The following is a 16,482-nucleotide window of genomic DNA, read 5'->3' on the forward strand; positions in this document are numbered from 1 at the left end:
GTTGGTACATTCACGATATCCTAGGGGAGGTATGGTCCCATTCCATTCTCAGAGTCCCTGGCCACTTCCTGGCCACTCTTGGCCAGCACCATTCTACCGTAGGGCTGGATCTGGGGAGACTCAGGCCCAAGCTCTAACTTCATCTGGCCAGGCAGATTTTAAAGGAGGACCAAGTTGAGTGGCTTCAAGATCACCCCGTCCTTATAGCACAGGTCAGCTGTTGCTTCTTCTCTGCCCTACCAGACTCTCAGAATTTGACAGAGCCTCACAAAGTCACCTTGAGCCCATGGCCATGGCCACGGCAGCAGGGGCAGACGCCCTCTTTGAGGTTGCAGGTTGAGGCCACATTTTGCCCACATTGTGCTGGGCTAAGGATGCAGACGTGCAGACCCTGCTCAGGCGAGCTTGTCTGCCGCTCCTGGATGCCAAGCAGAGCTGGCTGGTGCCCACGCTTCACACAGATGTCCTTTCAGATGTTGCTCCCGGGTCTTCAACCATGTGCCCCTCAGTGGATGGGTAGAGGAGGGATGGAATAGGATGGCTGAAGGGCGGCCTGAGTACAGGTGTCTACTGATGGAGGATTACCTCCCTGCCGCTGCCCCTCACTCAGCCAGTGCAGGTGTGCCCTGGGGGGCTGCCCACTCCTCCTCCTGACACCAGCGAACCATCGTGGGCCGAGCAGGGGTACTGTAGGGGCTTAAGCCAGGGTCTCTGGCTCCGCATCCCCTCCCAGGCTTCTTAACAAACCTTCATTAGACCCCTAGAGTTCAGGGAAAACTGAGATGCTTAACCCCCAGAAGGACACCAGCTGTCACACAGATCTGCACTCCCAGTGCCCTTATGGGAACCAGTCCTGGCCAGGTATTCGATGAAGGGAAGCGGAATATGCCACCCCAAAATGTGCCTCTTTGGCATGTGGATTATTTTGAGGTGAAGGCAATGAAGACCCAGCAGACTTAGGGGAAGCTTTTAACCTCTCCTCTTTTTTTTTTGGCCACACTATGCGGCATGCAGGATCTTAGTTCCCCAACCACAGACTGAACCAATGCCTCCTGCTTTGGGAGCATGGAGTCTTAACCACTGGACTGCCAGGGAAGTCCTTCCTCTCCCTTAACTGCCTAAAAGATTTTAAAAAGGAAGCCTATACCAAAAAGACAGCTATTACCAGAGATAACTTTTTTTCTAATCTGAAAGACTTACCTGCATGGCAGGGCAAACATCTGGTTGCCAACCACCTGCTCTCCTCATCTTCATGGCCCTCCTCCCCTCCGGAGCCCCAGGCCCCTAACCCTTTCCTCAGCTCAGGATGGCATGTAAGCCTCCATCGCCCAACTGCCTTTGCATCTCCTGTCTTCGTGGGGCTCCGGTATGCACGTAATTCAATTTGTTTTTCTCCTATTAATTTGTTGTCTGTCGATTTAATTACTGAACCAGCCAAAGAACCCAGAATGGAGGAAAGGAATCCTTTTCTTCCCCAACAATGAGGAAATGAAGTCCTAGCACACTGGTGCCCTGTCTTGTCATCCAGCAGGCAGGACACAGAGGTGAAACGGCTAGGTGGTGCTGTGGGGGGCTCCAAGGAGCTCCGGTCCTTTATGTCTCAGCACAGAAAGAATTCAGTGAGAGGCAAAGTAACAGATAAGAAATGACTTATTACAATAGGATGCTTGTGAGGGTGAGAGGGTGCAACCCTAAGAACTTAGTGGGCTACAGCTTTATAATCAAAGGAAAAGTGGGGAGGGGGAAGAGACCCCCCTCTTCCTCATTCTTGAGTAGACATCACACTTCCATCATCAGCTCCTTCTCCAGGTTGGGCAAGGGAGTTTTCTTGTCCCTACATGGTCAAGCCAAGACTGTCGTGGCACTATGAAAAACTATTTCAGGTCTCAGTACAATGAGGGTCTTTCACTTTGAAATGTCACCTTTCCATAAATTATGGTGTTTTTATGTGTGCAGAGAACATGTCCTAGGGATCATTAACTTACTGAGCTCACTGGGCAGGATGTGGGTCTCATGCCACCATTGTTTTATTGTTTGGGGGCATGTCTCACGCTTCTGTTGCACGGTTTTGTTGCTAAGCAGGCCTGCTTGGTTTTGTGGTTAAGCAAACCTTCTTTCTTGAGTGATCATTAACTTCCAGGGGTCTCCCATACTTTTTGTTTACTTACAATCCCCTAGTGGGATTAACTATTTAATTACCTAATTTGTCCCTTTACCCTGTCCCTGTCAGAGGGGGCTGCTCCACCATGGGGCCCACAGTTCCTCGTTGGACTCAGGCTTTGAACATCCTCCCATGCCTCCTCCCACCCCAACCTCGTTCCTCTGTGGTCCAGGGGCTCCCCCAGTTTCCTTTCCCTCCATGGTCTTCATCACATTTAAGACCTTTTTTCCTCTATCTGTCTCACCAGGGAGCCCATAAAGTCTTCCCAGGTCCCACCTTCCTCGCAGCTCCCAAAACAATTGTCTTGGGGAGAAAAGAGAGTGTGGAAGGACAAAAGAGAGGAAAGAAAGAGGGAAGGAAGAGTGATGATAAGGGAGAAAAGGAAACGGTGGGGACACGGGAAAGGGGGAGCAGAAGGAAGTGAGGGGAGGGGAAGGAAGAAAAGGGGAATAGGATGAAAGAGAGGGAGAAGAGAGGCGAAAGAAAGCAACTCAACCAAGACTACTCCTTGTTTTCCAAATCAGCACTTTTCTGTCACTCTTCCTCCCAGGTTCTGCTTGAGTGAACATGAAGAAGCACTGTTTCAGAAATCCCAGTTTCACTTTACATCTCCATTGATAAACCAGAGAAACAAGAAAAAGCCTGGTTGTTTTATGATTTTTAGGGCATGGACAGAGGGGGGGAAGAAATATCCTTGGCATCCTGCCTTTTTCCTAAGGTCTTTGTAATTTCGTGTTAATTTACTACCTGAACCTTTGCCATGTAAATAATACAGGTAAAGATAAACTTCACTAGCCCTGGACTCTGACCTTTGTTTAATGCCCCACCCCCTGTCTGATCTACCCTCCAACCCACCACTGGAAAGTTTGGTCTTGTTACCTGGAAATTTAGAGCCAGAGAATAAATAGCTGGAGAGGCAGAGCGCGTTGGTTTTAGACAAGCCTCACGAGAAAGTACAAAAACACCAGCACAGGGACTTCCCTGGTGGTCCAGTGGTTAAGACTCTGCACTTCCAATGCAGAGGGCACGGGTTCGATCCCCCATGCCGTGCAGTGCGGCCAAAACAAAACAAAACAAAAACACCAGCACCTCTGAGAGTTCCTCTCTAATCAGCTGATAAGTTTTCCTCTCTTCCTCAGAAAGGTAACCAAATGGGGCCAATTCCTTTTCCACTTACCTGGTAGGGCTCCCAGCCACTCTGCCACCCTCCCAGCTTTGCCCACCCGAGCTGTGCTTTGCAGGCACCACAGTGCACCGTTTACTTAGACAAGAATAATTTAAACAAGTGATTTAATCGCTCTTACTCCCTATTGTTGAGCACGCCTGTATTTATTTCTCTTCTTGTTGGAATGTTTCCTCTAACGGTGCTTTCAAAGAGGGGCTGTATGTGATAAAGGCGTTATCTCCTGTATATGCCTGATAATTTAGCAAAATCTAGCTTCAAAGTTCTTTCTCTTTGATACTTTAAAAATATTATTCAACTATCTTTTTTTTTTTTTTTTTTTGGCTGCACCACACAGCATGTAGAATCCTAGCTCCCCAGCCAGGGATAGAACCTGTGCCCCCTGCAGCGGAAGTGCAGGGTCTTAACAATTGCACTGCCAGGACAGTCCCTATCTTCTTAAATCCAGTGTTACTATTAAAGAAATCTGAAGTCGATTGAGTTTTGTTCCTTCCTCAGCCCTCTGCTATCCAGCTGCCTGGAACACAGAGGTAATGACTGGAGCTTTAGCTGCGAGTTTGAATCATGAAGAAGAGATGGGGGAATAGTGATCTGGAATGCAACCTGAGTCTTCAAAGACCTAGTAAAACAGAGCTACTACGTCAGCCGTAAACTGTCCACCTCCAAACTTCTACAGGAGAGAAAAATAAACTTTCATTGTGTTTATGCCACTGTTATTTGTAGTCTGTGTCATTAGCAGCTGAAATGAATCTTAATTCATTTATTGATTAAATCTGTCCTGGCTTATACTTTCCAGAAATCTGATTAAACTAATAGCTTTCATTGTTTTCTTATAACAAAGGTATCCCATTTATTTTATATAGTTAGAAAATACAGATAAGCAAAAAGGACAAAATAAAAATTACCTGTCATTCTTACTATCTAGAGATGAGTATGACTACTTTTTGAATATATTCTTCTGGACACAGACACACACACACATATTGTTTTAATTTTAGAAGATTAGGATCATCTGGAAAGGACTTCTGTTTCTCTCCCACACACCACAGCCCAACCACCTGCGGCCTCCAGGAAGGTAGGGTGGGGGAGGGCACGTCTCATGGTTTTTAGGTTTCTCAGTCCTCTTCAACCTCCTTCTTGCTTCCGTGACATCTTCAGGATTGTATTCACGGGAATGGGCCAGCATCTCAAGCACATTACCGTAGTGTCAGCCCTGCATTATTTTTTGCATGGCACCAATCACCGTCTGAAGCTGTTATTTATGAATTTACTTGTTTCTCGTCTTTCTCTCCCAGCCTCCGCTAGACCGTCAGCTGCACAAAGGTAGGAACCTGGCCTGTTCACAGCTGTCTTCCCAGCACCAGCACAGTGCATGGTAGAGATGTTCCCTAAATACAGATCGGTTGACTGAATCACTGAGCTGGTGCTGGAACCCAACCTGACTCCAGCCCAGGGCTTCTTGCTCCATATCTTGTGTTTTTCCCACCCAAGCCCCTGGATATCCATCACGGGCAGAGATGGTATAGAGAGGCACAACAAAGCCCACAACAAAGATATGGGGTCCTTCCCCCCAACATTGGCTATACCACTGTAGGATGATCAGACTTAGGGCAGAGCTGCTTGGATATGTTTGAATCCCCACTGCTTGCACACAGGAGGTGCTCAGAAAAGGTTTGCTTTATTGAATGGACATACAAACTCTCCAGGAGGAGATGTTTCAACATAATTACAGGGGGCAGGAAACACAGTAACTACAAGAGCAGATTGTGGGTTATACGGTGAAGGAGAGAGCTGAGTATTAACAAGTTATTGACCCAAAGGGGCCTTTGGTCTATACCGAGTAATAGAGGAGAGGTAAAGAGCGTTGACCAGTGCTGCCCAAGGCCCTAGCCACTCACTTCATGTGGTTATTTACACTTAATTGAAATGAAATAAAATCTAAATCTTGCACTAGCCAGATTTCAAGTGCTCCATAATAGCACATATGTCTAGTGGCTACTGCATCGGACAGTACAGATAATACAAAACACTTCCATCACCACCAAATGTTCTATCGGACGAAGCTGACTTAGACCCTTAGAATGAAAGGAAATGCATTCCTGCTTCTGACCTGGCCTACTGACATCCTCTTGTCCCCCTCCTGCACACATAGATCAGAACACCATCCGTGCCCCACATCTGCCCCCCTAGACTTTCCGTTCCACAGCGAGCAACATGATGTGCCTCCACTTCCCAGTGCGGAGGACAATGCCCTGCAGGTCATGAGGACTTGTTGAAACAACGAGCCCTCAATTCGTTTTCTAAATGCTGAAGGCCCAAAAGGTGAGTCAAGGACAGAAGTAACAGAAGAGACCCCTTCCCTTCTTTTCTCACCTCACTACCCCCTTATCTGGTGCCCTGCCCCACCCGCCAACTTCACTTCAAAGCAGCAGTCACCGGCAGCCCGGCCTCCAAAACTTCCTGTCCCCGAACCATGAGAACTCAGAAATCTATCTGCTCCAGGCCTCAGACCAATCTAGCTTGTGAAGGTCCATTTGTTCACATGATAATTTTCTGTCTTCCTCTACCTTCGGGTCCTGTACGCCTAGTAGGTGTTCAATAAATGTTGGATGGATGGATGGGTGGATGGATGGATGGATGAACGGCTCAGTTTCCCCGCGTCTGCCGCAGGGACTGCGGGAGGCGCCACCATTAGAGGCCTGGGGGAGAGCCTCCGCTCCGGCCCAGCAGCCGGCTAGAGCTGGGCGATCCCGGCCCGCGGGCCGGGGGCCGGGCGGGGCGCAGCCCTCGGGGGCGTGTCCTCCCCGCCGCCGCCGTCTCCGCCGCCGCCGCTGCCGCTGACCCCTCGAGAGGCAGGCAGCTGGCCAGGCAGGGCAGCAGCGGCCGCAGAAGGCGGGAGGCGGCGAGCATGGAGCGCGAGCTGGAGGCGCTGGCTGCTCGGCCCGCGCACCCGGCTGAGCCGCCCTTCCAGGCGCTGGTGGAGGCGGCGGGCGGCTGCGGGCAGGTGTTGCTGGTGGGCGAACTGTGGGAGCGCGAGCAGAGCCGCGCGCTGCTGTGGGACTTCGCCCGGGCGGTGTTCCCGCCCCAGCAAGCCGCGGGCAAGCCGGGCGGCGAGGCGGCCGAAGGCGCGGGGCCCAGGGCGCCGGGAGCGCAGAAGGTGCCCGCGACCCGGGCGCGCGCCATCCGCTCTCCGCTGGTCTTCGTGCTGTGCCGCGCGTCATCGCTGGCAGCCAGGGAGCCGCGGCGCCACCTGCGGGAGATGCTGCGGGACGTGCGCAGCCGGCGGCGGCCCGGCGCGGCGTTGGTCGGGGTGCTGGTGGCCGAGGCGGAGCCCGAGGATGCGGTGGCTCCGGAGCTGCGGCTACTGGAGGCGCTGCTGCGCACGGTATTCGGCCGCCAGGCTGGAGGCCCGGTGCAGGCGGCCGCCTACTGCCCCGGCCACCCGGCTTCCAACTTGACTGTTCAGGCGGCCGCGTGCAGGGCCCTGCAAGCCGCCGGGCGCTTGCGACCAGGTGAGTGGGCTCTAGGTCCCGGACGGCGTGGGCGGGCGGCGGCTGGGGGAAGGCCAGCTTTTTTGGCCAGCGCCCCCCTCATGGTACACCGAGGTAAACTGAGGCCAGGAGAGAGGAGGTGCCTAGCACTAGGCCTCCCAGGTAGGGCGGAGCGGGCCCTGGGCAACGGGCCGAGTCTGTCCCGGGTGGATCCTGAGTTCAAGGGATTCTGAGTGCTTAGGAAAGCCGAGGGGGCAAGCAGAAGGCAGGGGAGGTTGGTGGAAAGAGGGCTGGACTGAGCTGGGCAAAGATCTGGGATTGGGGGGGGAGGGGAGGAGGAGACGGGAAAGCCTTGGGATGCACCAGTTTCAAGGTGGGAGGAGGACAAAATTGGGACTAGGGGGATATCCGGTGCCAGGAGCTTCTAGGACGCTCACAGCTAGGGATGCGCTAGAGACGCGACGGTGAAACGCCGCGGGATCAAAAGAAGGCAAGGAATAAATGCCGGGGACTTGGAGGTGAGGGGAGAAAGGATGTGAGGGACTGAGGGCCTAGAGTTTACCAGTCCTTCTTGGCTACCCACTGCAGCGTCTCCCTCGCTTCCCTCCCCACTCTCCTGAAGTGTGGGGAGGGGAGTACGGGTCTTCTCCCAGCCCCAGTGACTGCTGCCATCAGCAAAAGGGTCAGAATCTCGTCCATCCGGGTACGCAGGGTTTTACAGAAGGTTTCCAGTGCCCCGAGATTAAAATATGGATGTTAAGTACAGCTGGATCTGGCAAAGCTGTGAAAAGCCGGAGTGATTTAGCTTCTAGCTTCTAGCTTCCTTCCCCCCACTCCTCTCCAGCACCTGCCGCCCTCCAAGCTTTCCAGCCTCTGCCAACCTTCTTGCTAAAGAGTTAATGACGACAGAGGCAGTGTTCCGCCTCCCTGGGCATTGGTGTGTTAACTCAGCAACTGGGTGATGCCAGACTTACAGGGGTCGGGGGTGGGGCTTTTCCTGCAAGGAGACCTGGTACCTCTGATGTCGCAAATGTCACAGACTTACCTGCCAGCGTGGCCTGCCTAGGTGAAGACCTTTCATCTCAGCTGTGGGGCCTGCCCTAACCGTCCCCTCCCCTTCCCGCAACTCTTCTGTTGAGTCTGTGAGGAAGCCAGCTAAATTTGAAACTCAAGGACCAGCATTCTGAAAGACACGGAGAACGTCCTGAGGTGGACTGTCATTCGGGTTGTTGCTGCCAGCGCCTTTGCTGACCTGGCCCCATGGGGAAAATTTTCTGTCCCCTAATGAGGCTGTGCCTAGAAATTCTCTGAGCCCTTTGTCTCTTAGACATCTCTTATTCCCAGGGAACAACTTTTTTTTTTTTAATTTTATTTTATTTATTATTTTATACAGCAGGTTCTTATTAGTTATCCATTTTATACATATTAGTGTATACATGTCAGTCCCAATCTACCAGTTCATCCCACCACCCCCCATCCCCCACCCCCAGGGAACAACTTTTAATTCCCCAGAGCCAAGCTTGCTCTGGGCTCCTAAACTTTTTTTACATTGCAGTTGCCTCAGAGAGAAAAGCCTTTTCTTCCATCCTCCTTTTCCTGACCAATCCCATCTCACCATTCAGGACTGGACTTCCTCCTCCAGAAAGCCTTCCCTGACCCGCCCACTCTCATTTGCAAGTTCACAAATGAAACCCGAACCTGCTTCTGCATGGTTTTGTCACTTTCCCTTGTGAGTTTAATCACCACTGTATTCCCATTTCCTGACACCCTGCTTGGCATGCAGAATCCTTGCCTCTTTTTAAACACTAACATTTCAAATTTTTAACATTTTGCAAGGGAATCATTCTATATATTGTGTTAAAGTCGATTGTACTTTTATCAAAACATACTGAACATGAAACCTTTCGTTAATGACTAAAGGTCACGGGTGTAATTATAACTCATTGTCCAGTAATTTCTTCCAGGCTTTTGCGGTGGGTTGCACCATGGATTCGTGCTACTGAGGTTTTGCTACTGCTTGCGGAGCTTTCCAGTCTCTTTCTCACTGTCTGATGCCTATTCTTATACTTGTAGGTTGCCTGCCTCTTGGTAGTGCTCTTTTACCCAGTTTATGCTTAATTCAGATGCATTTTGGTTGAAAAACAAGGACCCAATCTTTTTAGAATTGGGTACAGATTAAGAGTAAATTGGCCCCAAGTAAAGAATTATGAGAAAGGATTTTCTGTGTCTTGGCTCTCCGGAGTCCTTTTTTAAAACTTTGTTCCAGTTGACCTTATTCCAGATGGTTAGGGATCTCAAGTAATCCCCAGATAACTGAGGTGGTACTATGATAAGGAAACTCGAATCGACATGTAATTGTTTTGTGTGTGATTATCAAAAAAGATTAATTCTATTTCTATTAAGAAATAGTTTGATGGCCATTTCAAGAATAGTTGAATGGCCATCATTAAAAAATCTACAAATAAAAAAAATAAAAAAATCTACAAATAATAGGGACTTCCCTGGCAGTCCAGTGGTTAAGATGCCGCACTTCCAATGCAGGGGGCGCGAGTTTGAACCCTGGTAGGGGAACTAAGATCCCACATGCTGCGTGGCCCCCCCCGCAAAAAAGTCTACAAATAATAAATGTTGGAGAGGGTATGGAGAAAAGGGAGCCCTCTATACTGTTGGTGGGAATGTAAATTGGTGCAGCGATTATGGAAAACAGTATGGAGTTCCTCAAAAAAACAAAAATAGAGTCGCCCTATGACCCAGCAATTCCACTCCTGGGCATATACCCAGACAAAACTATAATTCGAAAAGATACACGCACCTCTATGTTCATAGCAGCACTATGTACAATAGCCAAGACATGGAAACAACCTAAATGTCCATTGATAGATGAATGGATAAAGATGTGATATATATATATATCACATTGTGTGTGTGTATGTGTATATATATATATATATATATATATACACACACACACAATGGAATATTACTCAGCCATAAAAAGAATGAAATAATGCCATTTGCAGCAACATGGATGTAACTAGAGATTATCATACTAAGTGAAGTAAGTCAGAAAGAGAAAGACAAATACCATATGTTATCACTTATATGTGGAATCCTAAATGCGACACAAATGAACATACCTACAAAACAGAAACAAACTCTCAGACATAGAGAACAGACTTATGGTTGCCAAGGAGGAGGAGGGGTGGGGGAGGGAAGGATTGGGAGTTTGGAATTAGCAGATGCAAGCTACTGTATATAGGATGGATAAACACCAAGGTCCTACTGTATAGCACAGGGAACTATATTCAGTATCCTGTGAAAAACCAGAATGGAAAAGAATATGAAAAAAGTATATATATGTATGACTGAGTGACTTTGCTGTACAGCCGAAATTAACACAACATTGTAAATCAACTAAACTTCAATAAAATTTAAAAAATAGTTTGAACTACAAATCCGGGGGTAGGGGGGCAATTACTGCTTCTTGAGTTTTTTCTTTGGTGCTATGTAATTGTAATTAATTTCATGTCATTTTTGTTACTGTAGTTTTTCCAACATGGTACCTACATAGAGTTTTTGCGAAGATGAAATTAGGTAATAGGTATATAAAAGCAGTCTTTCTTTTTGGTTTTTTTTTTTAAAGCTCAAAAACCTACCCCCTTTTGCAAATCAGAATCTTTCTTTTTTAATCAGGCCGTTAAAACTAGGGCAGTTGACAGTTGAAGCTCTTGGGTGGCTGAACAGAAAGTCTCTCAGTCGTGTCAAGCCCCATCTGACCCCACTGCCTCTTGGACCTTGTGTTCTTTCTAGCAGAAGGAGCGTGGGAGAGACCCGGCCTCCCAGGACTGCTGGCATGCTTTTCCTGGGGTCCCTGGAGCCGGGGGAAGGACCCAGATGCCACTTCCCCCAGTGACCCAGCTCAGGGTGAGTGTGTCGCCTTCCTGGCTTCCTGGACCCTGAGGGGGGCCTGGGGTTACGGTCACGTGCACACAGGGGACCATAAGGATGGAGTGGCCCACCATCGGCGAAGACGTTGCCTTGTGCGGGACGTGGGGATGAGCAACGTGAGGTGCCTTGACCCCCAGGCAGCCGGCACTCAGGCTGGGTCAGCGGGGCTCTCGCCCCAGGAGTCTCTGCCTAGGGAAGGGGTTGTGGGCGGGCCTGGAAGACAGTTGCCAGACGTAGGTGATGGGGCACCTGGAGCCAAACGCATTGTCTCCCCTGAGGATCCAGGGAGTTTAACAAGTGACTTTTGAGCTGGAGGTTGGGGGATTTTCTTAGAAATGGGAAGATTTGGAGAGGGAACACCATGAACAAAGGCTTGACAGCATGATGTCAAGCTCAGAAAAGAGTGCCCTGGGGGTGAGGTGCAGAAAGAGACTGGTGAGGGCCGAGGCTGAAGAGGAGAGTTGGAGTCACATCAGGGCCCTGGACCCAAGTCTCTCAGGAATAGGGAACCCTGGCGACTTCTGAGCAGGGGTGTGCGCTGATTAGGGTGTATAGCGAAGTGACTGGACTGCAGGAGCAGCGAGAGACCAGAGGCAGAGCCCACCTAGGGGGGGACTGCACCCTGCTGGAGCACTGAGGTCCCCACCTTGCTGGCTGTCACCTCCAAGAGGCCCTGAAGCTGTCTCCTCTCCCAGGCTCACTCACTACACAGCAGCTGCTCCTTCCATGCTGAGGAGAATCTCCAGTCTCCTATAACGTAACATAATCACAGGAGTGACTCCCCAATCACAGGAGTGACTCCCCATCACCTTCGTCACATACCCAGATCTATGGCATGACTATCGCATCAGAATCACAGGCCCCACCCACTCTCAAAGGAGGGGATTATGCAGGATAAGTACACCAAGGAATGGGAATCTTGGGGGCTGTCTTAGAATTCTGTCTACACAATTGAAAGCTCAAAAAATACAAAAGAAGAAACACAAATATTAAAAATCATTCATTTAATTCCCCCACTCAGAGTCAACTATAATTTGGGTAGACCATTCTGTCTGTCTGTCTATCTAGCTATCTATTTATATTGCCTTGTACTACTTAAATATTAATAAATTCACTTCTATATAATATATAAATCATCTGCAAAAGGTATCACATATTTAATATATTTAATTGCAAAAATGTTAACTTCAACCTCTCCATCATCATTTTGGATGTATCTGGAAACTAAAGGGGAAAAAAAGCAAAGGAATCATAAACATTTTTTTTTGGCTGCGTTGGGTCTTTCTCTAGTAGCAGCGAGCGGGGCTACTCTTCATTGCAGTGCTCAGGCTTCTCATTGCGGTGGCTTTTCTTGTTTCAGAGCTCAAGCTCTAGGGCACGTGGGCTTCAGTAGTTGTGACCACAAGCTCAGTAGCTGTGACTCAGGGGCTTAGTTGCTACGCGGCATGTGGGATCATCCCGGACCAGGGCTCGATCCTGTGTCCCCGCATTGACAGGCAGATTATTAACCACTGTGTCACCAGGGAAGTCCCGATAAACAACTTTATGTAACTCTTTGATCACCTCTCTCTGTAGCATATACCAAATTGTTTAGTCTCATGTAGAAGTGAATGTATTAAATGCAAATTGCGTGTGCAGACTATACATAAACATTTATAATATACATAATAAATAGCAGATTATACATACATACATTTACATACACTGTTTTAGAATCTGCTTTCTTTATCAATAACATACTGTGATTGTGCAGTATTCCGCAGCAATAATTATATGTCAACATCTTTCATCTTTTTTTTTTGAGGTGATCGTAGATTCACATGCAATTAATCTTACACAATTAATTGCACGTGATTACACAATTACACAATTGTAAGAAATCACATTAAGAGATCCTGTGTACATCTTGCCCAGTTTTCCCCCATGTACATGTCGCAAAACTATAGGATAATATCACAGCCTGGGTGTTGATATTGAAACAATCCACAGACCTTACTCAGATTTCCTGAATTTTACTTGTGTATGTGTGTGTGTGTGTGTGTGTGTGTGTGTGTGTGTGCGTGTGTGTGTGCGTTCAGTCCTATGGAATTTTATACATCATTTTTATTTATTTATTTTTGGCTACGTTGGGTCTTCGTTGCGGTGCACGGGCTTCTCATTGTGGTGGCTTCTCTTGTTGCGGAGCACGGACTCTCGGCACATGGGCTTCAGTAGTTGTGGCTTGCGGTCTCTAGAGCGCAGGCTCAGCAGTTGTGTCCCACGGGCTTAGTTGCTCCACGGCATGTGGGACCTTCCTAGACCAGGGATCAAACCCATGTCCGCTGCATTGGCAAGCGGATTCTTAACCACTTCTCCACCAGGGAAGCCCTGTACGTCATTTTTAATGCCTGAATCCCATAATGTGACTGAGCCACAGTTTACTCAGCCAATCCCTTTGTCAGATATCGAATCAGTTAGGATGCTCTCAGCTATAGGTAAAGAAGCCATGACTCAAACTAGCAGAAGCAGACGAGGAATTCATCATCTCACCTAAAAGACAGTCTAGAGGTGGAGTCAGTTTCAGGGCTGGTTGATTTAAGGGTCCAGCAACACTTTCAAGGACCCAGGTTTTTTCCTTCTCTTTGCTGGGCCGTCCTCAGTGCTGTTTCATCCGTATGCTGGTAGCAAGATGGCTGGAGCAGTTCCACTAATTATTCCTAATTATTTCCTTAGGATAAAATCCTAGAAGTGGAATTGCTGGGTCAAAGGGTATGTACATTTTTAAGGTTTTCGCTAGTATTTTGTTGTGTTTTTAAAGTAGAGAGTCACTGGGGCCGACTCCTTCCCTTTCATTCCCAGCTTACCCACTCATAAACTTTATCTTCTCATTGGGTGATTCCTTCTCTTGTGTTCCAGATAACTTCCAGGATCCTGAGGAGGAGCTGGCACTGACAGTCGTATATCCCAATGGAGATTGCGAGGATCCCAGAAAGGGGTCAGTAGCCTGTGATAGAGTTGCCTCCACTCCCACTGAGCCCGCCGGAGACTTGAGATGAAGGCTGGACCCATGGCTGCCCTGGCTCTAACCTACAGACAGGGGGCTGGCTCTCACTGAGCTACCCTGCCTCCATGTTGACCTTGGGATGCTACAAAACCCCACCTTCCAGGGGGCTGTTGCATTGACCTGTTACCAGCCAAGCAGCGGGACTTACTAAACTAAGCAGGACCTAAGAAAGTGTATCCTCCGGGAATCTGCCCCCCCCCCCCGCATTTGCTCACTCTCTGGTCACTGTGGGGTTATTTTTTCTCTCTGTGCCGTGGTTTCTCTATGCCATTGAGACAGCTGGCTATCTGCTTTGAGGTTCTGCAGTGCTGTGACATCCCATGATTGTTTGCATGAGTATCCATCATTTCAAGAGCAGCTGGACTAGAAATCATCAGATCTGAGAGGGGAGCCTTGGACCTGTCACTCAACCTTTGGGTCTTCTGTTTCTCAAACACGTAAGGGCGCTACCAGCCTAGTGGCTCTCAGCCAGGGGCCAGGCTACCCGCTCCAGGCAGTATTGGAAATTTGTGTGTGTGTGTGTGTGTGTGCGTGTGTGGTGTGCTGCGAGAGTCACTGCAACTGTGGGGCACCCCTGGAATTTAGTGGGCATCTCACAATGGGCAGGGCAATCTCCAGCAGCACAAAATTGTTCCATTCAAAATGCCAATCGTGGCAACTTTGAGAAACTGTAGATGAGACAATCTCCTCCCTGTCAAATTCTAGGAAGAGTCCCCCAGAGCAGAGAGAGTTGGGCTTCCTGGGGCTTTGGCTCCCAGGGCAAGGCAGAATAAAGATGCATTGCCACCCTGGGGGCCTTTAGGGCCAGAGCCAGTATGGTCCCTGTGCTGCAGGCCCAGGGCATAAATAGCTTTGCACATTCTTGAGAAGAAAGGACCTTGTTTCTTCCTCATGTTGACATTAACTTTCTGTGCCACGTTCTTTGAGAATAAAGATGCTAGGGACTAACCACATCACCAAACAGAAGGAAAGTTAGGGGTATGGATTACAAGAGCATAGGATCTGTTCTTGATCTCATGTCCTAACCCAAGGTCAAAGCAGACGAAGCCCAGAGGTGCCGAGTTCCTCCATCCTTTTTTCTCTGTTTATGAGTCAGTCAGGGTCAATGATGTTCCCTTAAAAGCCAGGAAGACCATCTGACTGTTCACTCAGAGAGGGAACTCTGTATTAGCTCCCTTGTCTTTCTCACCTGCCCCCGGAGAAATCCAATCTTTGGAATGGCAAGCACAGCTCCTGATTTTCCCAAGTAGAAAGCACTGTCTAAGGGAAGCAGCTAAATTCATTCATTCACGCATGATTCACTCAGCAGACATGCAGTTGTGCCCAGCACTCTGCAAGATGCTACGTAACTTGTATTAGTTATTTCAGTTCTTGCTGTGATGGCGACCAAATGGGGAATGGGAAACCTTCTGTGGCCGAGGAGCTCTTTGATGCTAAGGAGGGGCCCTCCCTGCTCTATGCCTCAATTTATTCTCTATAATAGGGAGCCTGGTCCATATGAGTGTGAGGGCAGGTAGGATGACTGGAAGGTTACAGCTGACTTCCTCCTACACAAAATGAATTGCTGTTGACTTTGTTTTAAAATGGGGAGCCCCATTCCTTGGACCCCTACCACCACGGCCACGGCCACCTCCCGGGAAGAGAGGAAGCAGGAGAGGAGCCCACGTTGCCTGTCAACCAAGTCCTCCAGCTGCCCTGAAGAGTGCAAGATGTGCGCCTGCGCAAGCTCGCCTGCATCCTGCTCTGATCCGAGTTGGATCCAGAGTTGCATACAGACCAATTTCTGCATCAGTGTTATCTCGACCAGAGGCTAGGGCTGGAGAGGGCTCTTCAGTACTTAATGGGGCCCAGAATGGTGTGTCTCAGTTAATCCAAAGGGAGTTTTAGACCAGTGCAATCAGCAGAGACATTGATACTACAGCCAATTTTATTGGTGCAGGTGCTGCAGCAGTAGGAGTGGCAGATTCTGGTGCTGTTATGGGAACAGCCTTTGGCAGCCTCATCATTGGTTTCGCCAGAAACCCTTCGCTGAAGCAGCAACTGTTCTCACACGCTATTCTGGGATTTGACTTGTCTGAAGCTATGGGTCTCTTGTTTGACGGTTGCTTTCTTGATTTTGTTTGCCATATAACAGAAATTACTGCTTGAAATGTTGGCATTCATATTAATTACAGATATAATTCTGTGTATCTTACTGTGACTCCAAAAACTGTAGTATTGGTTTCATGGAAATGAATGTTATTTCCAAAGTCATTTCATTAAAGATGAAAACGTTAAAAAATAAAATAAAATGGGGAGACTGGTAATTTTTTAAATAAATTTATTTGTTTTATTTATTTATTTTTGGCTGCATTGCGTCTTCGTTGCTGCGCGCGGGCTTTCTCTAGTTGCCACGAGCGGGGGCTGCTCTTCGTTGCAGTGCGTGGGCTTCTCATTGCAGTGGCTTCTCGTTGTGGAGCACGGGCTCTAGGCACGCGGGCTTCAGTAGTTGTGGCTTGTGGGCTCTAGAGCGCAGGCTCAGTAGCTGTGACACCCGGGCTTAGTTGCTCCGCGGTATGTGGGATCTTCCCAGACCAGTGATCGAACCTGTGTCCCCTGTGTTGGCAGGCGGATTCTTAACCACTGCGCCACCAGGGAAGCCCCAAGACTGGTATTT

General features: G+C 48.8%; 1 protein-coding gene across 3 annotated transcripts; it reads left to right on the top strand.

Moving 5' to 3' along the window:
- The first annotated feature begins 6,194 nt into the window (after positions 1–6,194).
- LOC309962812 (uncharacterized protein C2orf72) lies at positions 6,195–16,109 on the top strand. 3 transcript variants are annotated; one of them, XM_082840836.1, is made up of 4 exons: positions 6,195–6,856; positions 10,646–10,759; positions 13,496–13,531; positions 13,679–13,791. In XM_082840836.1, the coding sequence occupies exons 1-3, from the start codon at positions 6,253–6,255 to the stop codon at positions 13,498–13,500; spliced, it is 723 nt and encodes a 240-aa protein (XP_082696962.1). In that variant the 5' UTR covers positions 6,195–6,252; the 3' UTR covers positions 13,501–13,531; positions 13,679–13,791. The 3 variants fall into 3 exon arrangements, with proteins under 3 accessions (XP_082696962.1, XP_082696960.1, XP_082696961.1); XM_082840834.1 differs by lacking the exon at positions 13,496–13,531 and having other exon boundaries at positions 13,679–16,109; XM_082840835.1 differs by lacking the exon at positions 13,496–13,531 and having other exon boundaries at positions 10,649–10,759; positions 13,679–16,109.
- The last annotated feature ends 373 nt before the right edge of the window (positions 16,110–16,482 follow it).

Source organism: Leucopleurus acutus (assembly GCF_964270905.1).
Source record: "Leucopleurus acutus genome assembly, chromosome: 6".
In the NCBI taxonomy this organism is placed as follows: Eukaryota; Metazoa; Chordata; class Mammalia; order Artiodactyla; family Delphinidae; genus Leucopleurus; species Leucopleurus acutus.